Here is an 11,969-nt window from a genome sequence, read left to right as displayed (position 1 = left end):
ATAAAAAGATTTAGTAACATGTATTAATCATTTCATTTATGTATCTACACCATGAAATTCTCCAGACTGTTGTCGTAAGAGCAAATATGGAAGTAACTCGGGAAATGCTCCAACTTCGATTGTTAAGAGACAGACGCCTTAACCACTTCAAATAATATTTCGTAGTCAAATGCAAATGCGAGGCGGTTATTAAGCTTAATTGAATTGAAATGTAATTTTACTAAACAATTTCACCATTTTCATGTTTAATCTAGTTTAAGCCGGTGCTAGGGAGCGTGGACGATGGCTTGCATATACCACTTTTGTCCATGAACAGAATCAATCAAAGATTCTGCAACATTTTCAATTTTGCCGTCTGGATACTTCTCTCAGTTTTTGGTATTCAATGAATGCATTGCATTATAAGGTGATACTAAAACTGTATCCAATGTAAATCCTTATACATACATTTACATTTAGCAATGAAGAAATAAGATGATATTTAAAGTAACCTACGCTGTGCTGAAGTTAGTATGTATAATTCACTTAAAATAGAGTAAACTATGGTTTGGCTTTTTCAAAGAAACATCAGATTTTACTTTATTTTACATGTTAAGCTAGCTGTAGATCTTAAAACTTTTTATATAATGCTAGCAAGTTATTTTAATGTATAATTATATCAACAACGCCCTTGGTTTTCATGTTAACTGTATTGCATTTTAAGTATATGTTTAGTGAATAATCTATTAATTCTCACACACAATTTCAAATCATCAGTAATTAACACAGAATGACTGATTTGATTCAAATATCATACTTTCAATTCACTAGAAAGAATAAGAATACATATAGAATTTTGATAAATACTTTAAGGATCAGTGATCCTTTTTGCATATTCATGATACAAATGAAATTACTGTAACGCTTGATCAATATGTCTCATACAGGGACATTATGGTGACGGATATAATTAATATAAGAACAAGCTTAATTAAACGCGAACATAATATATAAAATGTGTTTGGCTAAATATGAGGTTGTATGGCACTTAAATTGCCTATGAGCATATGAAAGAGATCTGCATTAATAAGATTAATAAGATTGCAAAATGCAAAGCCCGTCTATTAATTTGCCTCAAACGTCTCGAACGTGGTATTCAGTAAGTATGATATTTAAGTCTGAGTGTAATGTAATCAAACTACGAGGGCGTTATGTTAATTTCAATATTCCGAGATACATGCATAAATGCGTCATTTTCTCCAGTTTGACATAAGTATTTCGAGTAGTATTAATTATTCCTCACCTTATAAAATATAACCAATGCACTTGCACAGCATTTGCACCACGTGAAGTTCCAGAAGGAATCATTATTTGATTCAATCTTACCTATTTAGCTTCGTTTTCATTTTCAGAGTGCAAAAATACCCATATTTAATACGTAAGACACCCTTCAAGTACTCGGTTTCATTTCCAGAGTCCGGAAGCTTCATATCATATCAATATCACACCCATTTAGACTTGTGTTCATTTCCAGAGTACAAAAGGTTCGTAACAAGCCCATATCGCAGGCTATCTAGCCATATCAAATATGTTTGACTTCGTTCATATTTCTCGCGAATATTTCACTTTGTCTATACACTTGTCCGAAAATAAACACTATCCGAAAATGCGTACACATGGATATATATCTGCGGGAAAGTATTGCAACCAGTTCTAGTTACATCATGTAGGTATTCAAGTGTTGCAGCAAATACATATCGTACAGATTACTAGTATGAGATATTAACCTGTAACAATTTGGTATTATTGAGGAATTGGAAAAAAAACTTCTTCGCTGCATATTACCTGTGTTAAGAAAGGTAGCTGTGACTTGCACTAGAATTAAGTATAATCAAATTAATGCGTCTCACAAAATTTTAATGGTATTTCTACAGATTGTTCTAATTAATGTGAAAATCTGTCCAACTGAATGAATTAATTGAATTTCCAACACAATTATCAAGGTCAATGTCTATTGAACAATACCAGCCTGCAACCACCCACGCTTGATCATCTTATTCTCCGCATTTATTTTCTGGACGTTTTCCAGATGTACTAGCACGATCAGTGGCATCTTCAACCAACTTATTGGCTAAAGTCTCCTCCGGTGTCTCTGGTACGGGCAGCCCGCTGTCAGTCATAGACGCCCTCTTAAAGAACGAAGTTATCTTTTTACTAGACATCACAGAAGTACGGCAGACTAGAACGTGATACGAAACATTCAATACTAGTATTACTAGTAACAATGCTAGAGGCACGGAGTATAATCAGGGACAATACATGACAAACACAGTGAACACATATCAAATAATTATCAAACTTTATTGACATATTTTTAGACAGACGGTTTCACTTAACAAGAAGATTAGCAAGCTATCAGAAAAATCGATACAGATATAAATGCATTTGTCGCACAATAAACGACGCAAAGTTAGTGAACGGACAGGACAGAAAATCTCCGAATGACATCGGGTTTCCGGTTTCACATTTTTCGGGAAGACGCGAATTCATGTTGACGCGAAATAATTATTTTGGACATTTTGCCTCTAATTCGCGAAATAAGGTTCTCGCGAAAAATAAGTGTTTTACACAAAGTATTGTCAGAATGATAGTCGATGACATCTTAATATATTTAGAGGTCTAAAAGAGGTACTTCTTATTCAAATACGCTAAAATAAATCATGCATGTCAAAGTCCCCCACCCCAAAAGCCGATTAAAACTCGAAAACGAGATCGGTGACCTCTGCTTCTTTGACCTAAATGTTTCTGTTATCATTATTCTAAGATCATGCAAATTGGTTTTATGCAACGTTCATTCCATGTATTATGTTACTTATATCTATGCAAATTTATCATACGTCATAGTTTTCCTTATTTTCCATTATCTTTCTAATCTTACAAAGTTATGTTTTAATCTTTAATTGCTTTTGATGTCCCATTTGATTTTATTCGAATGCGTGTTAGGAAGACCTACTTATTATATAATAAATGATATTATTTTCTGTATTACGCTTTACAAAAATTGAAAAGTTGCATTTATCATAAATCAATATTTTATACCTTATAAAGCAAACATTATCATCCTTTCAATTCTTCACAAATCTAATACTATTAAGAACTATTAGAAATTACATATTGCACTTTTTCACAAGTTCATGTGCATTGTAAATTTATGTCGGTTACCAGAGCATTGTTTGGCCGATTGCTTGTTATAGATTCCGATGTCCATGTTGTATCTATTGCTCACCACACAATACAATGTTTCAAATATTCAGATATTGCTTGAAAATCATACCCTAGCTTAGTAAAAAGTAGATTTCACAATGTAAAATCATGATAGGATCGTTTGCTCGGCGAGATATTTCATATTAATTCAGGTCTTCAGACAGACAAATTCCAATGTAATCTATTAGCACTTTCAACAGGCAATATCTACCTCCCGGAAAAATAAATAAATAAATTATTCCTGAAACAGACAAGGTCTGTTACTTAATCATGTTCATAGATAAGTTGTAAAAATTACATTGCGTCTAGTAATGATTTTGACTTATTCTTTTTTATAAGAAATATGTTGCATTTGGCAGTATAAATGTATCTGTCTAGTGTGAATTATAACTTGAGATATCCCTCTTATCTTCACGTCTGTCACTATTGTAGTTATATTGATGTCATCATAAATTTTAAAAGCAAGATAGACACTATAGACACTATCATTAAAGGATGGAAACCAAAAACATTTATTCGAAGTCAAAACATTGTTTGAAGGAAGCATGAAAAATGTCGCACTTTTGCTTTTTTTAAATAGAAAATTATATTTTTTAATCAAATTCATTTTAGATCAATCTAAAAATTGATGTATAATTTTGCCTCAATTTTAACATGACCACAAACTGAAATTTTAAATTCTATTTGCGCAATGGTACGTACCACCTTCCATACTAATCATGTGCATCTCCGATAGAGTTGCGCGCACGGAAAGCTCACAGACACTTGGGGTTTGGAGCTCAAAACGCCTTTAAAATCCAAATAAAATGCATATTTGTCAATCCCAGCACATGTACTGATCATATATATCAAAAAAACTTAATATAAGCCGTTTTGAAAAAAAATTCATATTTCAACATCTATAATAATACACAAGATAAAAATGTTCGCCGGAAAAAATCCGCACCCCTACCGTCATAATCACCATGTATTTTATTTCATTTCCAATATTTTCACATAATCCTTTGGTCCATCGACACAGAAGATATAATTCTTCACGATGATGGTCAATTTTAAACTTCAACGGTAATATAAACAACACAACAGCCGAAATAAACATCAAAACTATCGCCGTTTTCCTCCAACTACAAAATCTTTCGATAAATTCAATGGACCAGACGGCTATGAACGAAGCTATCCGATTATGTGGCCCCAGCTTTGCCGTGTGCACAATGGAATAAAATACATGGTGATTATGACGGTAGGGGTGCGGATTTTTTCCGGCGAACATTTTTATCTTGACATGTGTATTATTATAGATGTTGAAATATGAATTTTTTTCAAAACGGCTTATATTAAGTTTTTTTTGATATATATGATCAGTACATGTGCTGGGATTGACAAATATGCATTTTATTTGGATTTTAAAGGCGTTTTGAGCTCCAAACCCCAAGTGTCTGTGGGAAAGCTCGTGTTCTTCGCCATTTTAACAATGCAATTTCGTCAAACCTTAATAAAGTGCAAATTGATTTAAAGTCAAATATATAATTTAATCAATGTCTATTCATTATCATAAACTTCTTAAACAAATATGAAATAAAATACATTGTAATGATTTGTTTTAAAAATTATTCGATATTAATTGCTTTTAATCTTTAAAGGGACATTATGTTCATTTGGTGTTGTCAAATTGAGCTGAATTAGCTATTTCCTAAAGATTGAAACTAATGTAGCTATTGACCAGTAATTTAAAGGACCAAAGATAAATTTTAAAAACTGTCTGAAGTATTAAAAGACTTTTACACTTTTTTTATAATATAAGTATTACCAATATAGTACTACAGATATTACAGAAAATTTCATTGGTATTGAGTTATTGACTATTTTTGGCGAAGCTTAATGTAAAATTGAAAACCTTTGTTTTACAAAATATAAAATTATTGTGCACGTACACTCACTATTTACTCCTGAATACATAATGCCACTTTTGATAAGTGACTTTATAGGGAGAATCATGATAAAAATAACTCGACAACGTTCTGAAAATAATTGAGATGGACAAGGTTAACAATGTTATTATTCTAAAAAAAACTTTGATATTGATTTTACTTTTTTTGCACTTAAACAATAGCATACTATTAGGTAAAGACAGAATGGAGCAATTTGGCTTAGAGGTAAGTATTGCATTTGACTTTGCTTGCCTTGAAATTAAAAAATAACACGTTTCTATAAACCACCATTCCTTTATTTTGTTTTCACATGACGCACCAATGTATCAGACCAAAGATGAAGTTCCCAAAGGAATCAAATGAAACAGCATACATAGTGCAAGTCGGAACATTCTGTGTAGTGTCTTGAATACACATTGTTGTTCTGATTGAGCGTCTTTGAAATTCCCTATTTTTTTCAAATACCTTTATCATCAAATACTTGCATAACATGTTGCAAAAGTCCAAGTTACAAAAGCAATTTCGTGAATGCATGCAAACTACATTTGTATATAATTATCTTCTTGCTCTTCTTATCATTAATGATATCATACTAATATTGTATCGATATATTTTGAACTAAAACAACGCTTCGTTTTTATATATTGTAGAATATTAATTTCCATAATTAGTACAAGTAAACTTAAACTTTTAAAAGACCTTTAAAATATATTTTATTTTACATGTTTTAATACTATACAGTTTGATATTTTTAGTTTAAAATCTCAAAATATATTTTATTGCAAATTGGATGAACATAGAATACGTTATTTTATACACTTTGGTTAGCATTGTACGGTAAAGTTCTTCTATGTGGCTTCTTTTTTACTGTTTTTATTAAAAAGAAGGTTATTTCTTTACTTTAGGTTTCTATTAAATAAGTTTGTTCTTTAACGAATATTTCTATAATTGAAAAATCTGGAAAAGTCATGATCCCAAGGAACCAATGAAAACAGCAAAGTTGTGTGAAAATTTAATTTGCAGACTCAGTTTGATTGAGTCTGTTTTTGAGGGATAATGTTCTCACTCTTAGCACCAGCATTAGCGATGTTCGATCTTCAGTAATCAACGTGCTGGAATTAATGATCCCGTAAGTTTGTTTGTTTTGGGTTTTACGTCACAACGACACAGTATAGGTCATATCGCGACGTTCCAGCTTTACTGGTGGAGGAAGACCTCAAGTGCCCTTCCATGCATTATTTCAGGCACGAATGAGCACCTGAGTAGAACCACCGACGTTCCGCAAGCTAGCTGGATAGCTTCCTCACCTGAAAGAATCCACTGAAGATCGTTAAAGAACAAAATTATTTAATAGAAACCTTAAGTAAAGAAATAACCTTCTTATTAATAAAATACAGTAAACAGAAAATATAACACTGTATAACACTGTATTGAAGTGAAGGACGGTCAACTATTTACACCTGCCACAATGCACTTGACACCTGCCTGTTGTGAAGTATAACAATTTGGAAAGATTGAATTTCTGTCATGATTATGTTTATATTTTTTAGCGTTTGTTGATTTTGTTGTTTAGTGTGATAGTTTTAAGGGGTTCTCTCCGAAACGTTAAACGTTTACATCTCTAAACGGAATTTTTTATTATCAGTATTTCGGATTCTGTATCCTTTTAAAGTTATTTTTCTTTTTCAAAGTATAATTGATCAGAAAATAACAATAGTATTCATGCTCAAATACCATTATATTCTTGGGATTGTCTTGACATTCATGGTATAGAATGATGTTAAGGATTGTTAGTTTTTCTTATTTAACCACTCTGATCATAATTGTGTTAAGATAATGTCTAGATTTTATTAATCATATTATCTGTTTTAGATTTCTAATACATGTCAGTCAGATAGAGAACCAACCAGGCATTGTGCAAAAATTGTAAGATAATTATGTTATTCGCCAACTGCTCATGGATATATATTTATCAGTCATGCTTACAATTTTGTTGTGAATATATCTTTCCAAAAGGAAAAGACTTAACAATTAATACTACAAAATAAATAAATAAACAACAACATTAATTTTATTAAACACCAACATTTATCACATAAACCACAACAAAGGTGTGACATACAGCCACTTACGTATTAAACAAAAAAGATATTACACTTAAAAAATACACTAGTTTAATAACAATTTGACGTGAAGACACTTGCTTAATATGCAAACATAGCAGAAAGCCTGCTGTTGTTAGCGATACTACAGGCGCGCCAATGAATATTGACTCTTTTTTGAACTGTAAACAGTCCTCATTTTATTTGGTATAAATAAGGAATTCTATTTTATTTTACCCATGAAATATGGTGCTTTATTACATGCTTTTCGGTGGTTTATAGAAATATATCAGTGATATAAAACTGGTAATTTCACTGTTTGAAATAGTGAAATTACCACTTTGATAATTTCACTGTTTTGAATTTAAGCCCCTTACGTTGTTTCAGTGAAATACCAGCGTGCACAGTACTGGATACCAACTTAATGACGTGACGTCGTCAATGACGTCACGTTGTATTATTATTTGGCGCGCTTTTCATTCAGTATTAGGTTTAATGTCTTTTAAAAACGTTTCTTTGCATATAGTAAAAAGAAAATTTGTTTACGTTAGTGTAAGATCGAAATATATTTCACCTTGTGAACACCAAAAGTTCATATTTCACTCGTGGATTCGCCACTCGTGAAATATACCTTTTGGTGCTCACTCGGTGAAATATATTCCGATCTTACACTGAACTAAACAAATATCCTCTATATATCAGTCAAATATAGTTCATATTTTTTTTTAAATAAATATGAAATATAAATATAAAAGTGGGCGGAGTCAAAACTCATATTTATTTTATGGGACTTCCTTCGCCATTTTGTTTGAAAAAAATCTGATAAATACAAAATAACTTTTTGTTGAATATTGTTTTGAAAACTATTTAGAATGAAAGAAAATAGTCTTAACGAAACTTATCGGCTCATGTAAACCATACCTTCACCAGCACAAAAAACAATTTGCTACTTGGAAAATACCAAATTTCTAAATTAAATGTTTTCAAGAGGGTTATTTTTAGAATGAAATGAGTCCACGCAAATGCTTTTTTTATTGCTCCTAAACAATGACCACATAAGATTAAACATGATAGCTGGGTAAATTTGTGTGTTTAGTAACAAGCAAATCGACGTTTTTGCGCTTTATTTTCACCATTGTCTACATTTGTGTGATTGCAAATTTTGATTCAAATTGTACAAAGTAACATATTTGTTTTGATTAACGGATTGAAAAATAAAATCAGTTCGTTGGGGGCACTTCTCTTCAAACCATGTGGAATAAGAACATTGTTGACCACATGTATCAAACCGTTGATGGCTGGCACGTCAGGTTCTGTCAAATTTCCCGTGGTTCTCGATCCAGTAGGTGTAACTAACACACCGTCTGAAGCGTATAGGTTTACTTTTATTTTGTGGAAAAAATATATGCTATTTAGATATATTAATGTTTATTAGGGCTTTTAGAAAGGCTGACACATACGGAATATTACGCTGCGGTTTTGTATTTTGCGTCTGAAAACTGATATCAACCGTACGTCCCTGAACGTAGCCAATACATGACATAGAAAAAGTAGAAAACCTCAGAAATGTTCTAAAACATTCACAATATTTCACAAAATGTATGTTGCTGTCAATAAATAATATTAATGACTGAATGTGATTACATAAGCTTTGCAAATAAGGCCACACCCTAAGTAGTATCGGTTTCCGTTTTCATTTACTGACACTTCTAAAATGTGATATTTATTATTCTTACTTGAGTTGATGCTGATATGTAAAGTTCTTCCACCTAAAGCGATGACAACCTCTCCGCTATGAAGCGCATTTGAGCGGAAAACACCATTTACGACATGGTTCCGCAGAATTTCTACAACGGTATTCATTTTATTTGTTTATGGATTTGTTCTAGATCAGATTCAACGTAATATTGTTCGTATAAGACCAGTAAGGTTGCAGCACGCATCCAGTAGTAATTTATAATCACTCCTTTCACACATATTTGTGTTTCGTATTGGACCAAGAAAAAATTAATGCTTATGGTAGATAATTCGTTAAAAGAAATGAATACTCTTAATGTTATATAGTTGTTTTAAAATGTAACACATACACATAGTCATTGTTTTGAACAGTCAAACAAAACAATTTTTCTTTATATGTCATTACAAATAACCACTTTACAGAGGGAGTTTAAGAAAAGCATTTCAAGCTTCCAACTCAATCCGTAAATTCTATTTTATGTACCTTATTATATAAATGCATAGATTATAAATAAATATTGTTTAAACTAAATAACCATTTAAGTAAGATCAAGTATTAAGCAGATATCGGTATTGCAATATGTGAGAGCACTTACTTTTATATACGTCTAATGATTCAGGAAGGGAAAGGTCTGGAAGACTTGGACTTACTGTAAGGAAGGAATCGTTTGTTGGCGCAAGTAAAGTAACATTTCTTCCTATTTAGACAAAGACAACAACTAAATATTAGTTTATTGTTATAACAAATAGATTAAGATATATCATCAACGTGCTTAGCCTAAAATATACAAAGATCAACAAGGAAAGGCGGCATTTAAATTACAAATCCCCACATAGAGCCTAGCAGGACCACCGGTAAGGAGTCCAAAAGGACATCAATAAAAAATAAGGGGATAAAAAATATGTGGCAGACATTTGTCTGAAGCTATTTCTAAGTCACTCAAAGTATGACAAAGTTACAGTCTGGAAACGAATGAAGTTGGGACGCACAAACAGACGAACGTAGCGATTTTAAATATGGCGCCTTTCGGGGGCGTAAAAGTTATTTTGATTACCTAGAAAAATGGTTGCAAGATCTGTAATGGCAAGAAGGAAACTTAGGGTGTCCTCATTCCTCTTTAGCAGGATTTCCCCGACTTTATCCGTGACTTGAAGTAACACGAATTAATTACATGTACGACACCATTGTTTAAAATTATATCGCTGAACTTTCCGCTTACAACAGCATTGTTAACCATTAAAACCTGTAGAAAAGTAATTCACATTTTACGCGGCACACACAAACAATATGCATATGAATAACCTCGTCAACTTTCTATCTGATAAACATGTATTTGTACTGACGTTCGATAATTAAGAATCATACATATTTTGGATCAGTAGAGAATTTAGAATGTTAAAAAATATTTGAAAACTCGATTCGATAATAATAATAATAATAATGATAATAATGTTAATAATAATAATAATAATATAATTGATATTGTAACCCATTTGCCAAAATACATAAAAGCTTAAAGTAATAAAGCTTACTCCATTTGGCAACAGTTTGAATGTAAGATCTTTTCCATTAAGGCTCGTCTTAATGTCACCATCACGTAAAGAAGTAGTCATCGCAAACCCTGGTAACAGATCATTTTTGAGGACATATACTAACAGTGCTTTATCAGATACAAGAGAATTTAACGTACTCTGAGGCACTTTACTGAAGGCTGCATTTGATGGCGCAAACATGGTGTAAGCTGAAAAAAATAGTATGCCATTTCAAGCCGATTATAAGGTCTTTAAAGTAGTTTCATTTTCTTTTGTTCGCCCATAAATGACACAATAAATCAAATATTCGATTTTTATTCATTTGGTTCTGTTTATATCGGCCTGGAAATGAGTTTTTGTCATTGATAGTATAATTTGGTACATATCATTATTTCCAGAATTAATATAAACACAATAAAGCTATGAGTGCTACAGTCTAAATCTAATTTTGAAAAAAAAATATTTATCAATACTTTCAACACTTACCTCCTGGTCCATTGAATATATCGTAAAGTCCTGCCTGTTTTAAAAGACTGACACATGTGCTGTAGCTATTGACCGCCAACCATTGTGATATTTGTTTATCTTCAAAGGTATGAACTACGGCCAAACTAGCACCACAAATGAATAATATATTCACGAGCATTTTGTTTTACAGCATGAAGATAAAACAATAATAATAACTTCCTACTGACAAAAAATGTGTAATCAGCTTGATTTAGATATTATCTGTCAGTTGGCATACACCATCAGAAGATTACATTTATCTAAGGTAATACCATATATGTGGTAAAATGCCTCACATTCCAATTTACCTTTCATGTTATTTTTAAAAGAGATCCAGTATTCCGATATTTAAAGCGTTTAGTATATTAGATTTGTCATTTTATGCAAGATACAGGATAATTGTTGCAAGGAACGTCCTACTGTTACAGAGATTAAAATTGTCTAAAACTCTTTTCCAAGCATCCCGTGTTGTTCAGAAGAAAGAATATATTTGTGATTAAACTATTTAAGGCATATACAAACTATTTGATGGAAGTAGAAATTCTTTTACATTGAAAACTTTTTATAAACTATTGTACATTGATTTCCTTAATATGTACATGTATTTTAGCAATATAAATTTTATAAAGATATGAACTACAATGTTTTACGTTTTCATTTTGAGTATCGGATTTGAAAATCAATTAAAGACAACCTGAAAATAATTTTTCTTGTAAAATTTACAGAATATTAAAGTAAAATGTGCTGGTAAATGACAGGCATCTGTTACTTTAAAATCAAAATGTTTAATGTATAATATATAAATCTTACACAACTTACTGAATTTTTTGATCCTGTCTACATCCTTAATAAAGAAGGCAGCAACAAATCACAAATAGATGAAGATATGATGTGCTTCTGCTTTCATGTTTTGTGGATT

The 11,969-nt window shown here is 31.5% G+C and overlaps 1 protein-coding gene across 1 annotated transcript; it reads right to left on the bottom strand.

The window, feature by feature from the left end:
* Nucleotides 1-2,033: 2,033 nt before the first annotated feature.
* LOC132725445 (transforming growth factor-beta-induced protein ig-h3-like) lies at nt 2,034-11,189 on the bottom strand. Its single transcript, XM_060710582.1, has 6 exons — nt 11,030-11,189; nt 10,603-10,752; nt 9,607-9,708; nt 9,010-9,120; nt 8,524-8,637; nt 2,034-2,218 (listed from the first exon to the last, which is right to left on the bottom strand). Exons 1-6 carry the CDS (start codon nt 11,187-11,189, stop codon nt 2,034-2,036), a joined length of 822 nt encoding a protein of 273 aa, XP_060566565.1.
* Nucleotides 11,190-11,969: the final 780 nt, after the last annotated feature.

This window comes from Ruditapes philippinarum, unplaced genomic scaffold, assembly GCF_026571515.1.
Source record: "Ruditapes philippinarum isolate M1 unplaced genomic scaffold, ASM2657151v2 ctg7171_1_1_1_1, whole genome shotgun sequence".
Classification (NCBI taxonomy): Eukaryota; Metazoa; Mollusca; class Bivalvia; order Venerida; family Veneridae; genus Ruditapes; species Ruditapes philippinarum.
Note: the sequence above shows the minus strand (reverse complement) of the source record. Positions and strands in the feature narration are given on the sequence as shown.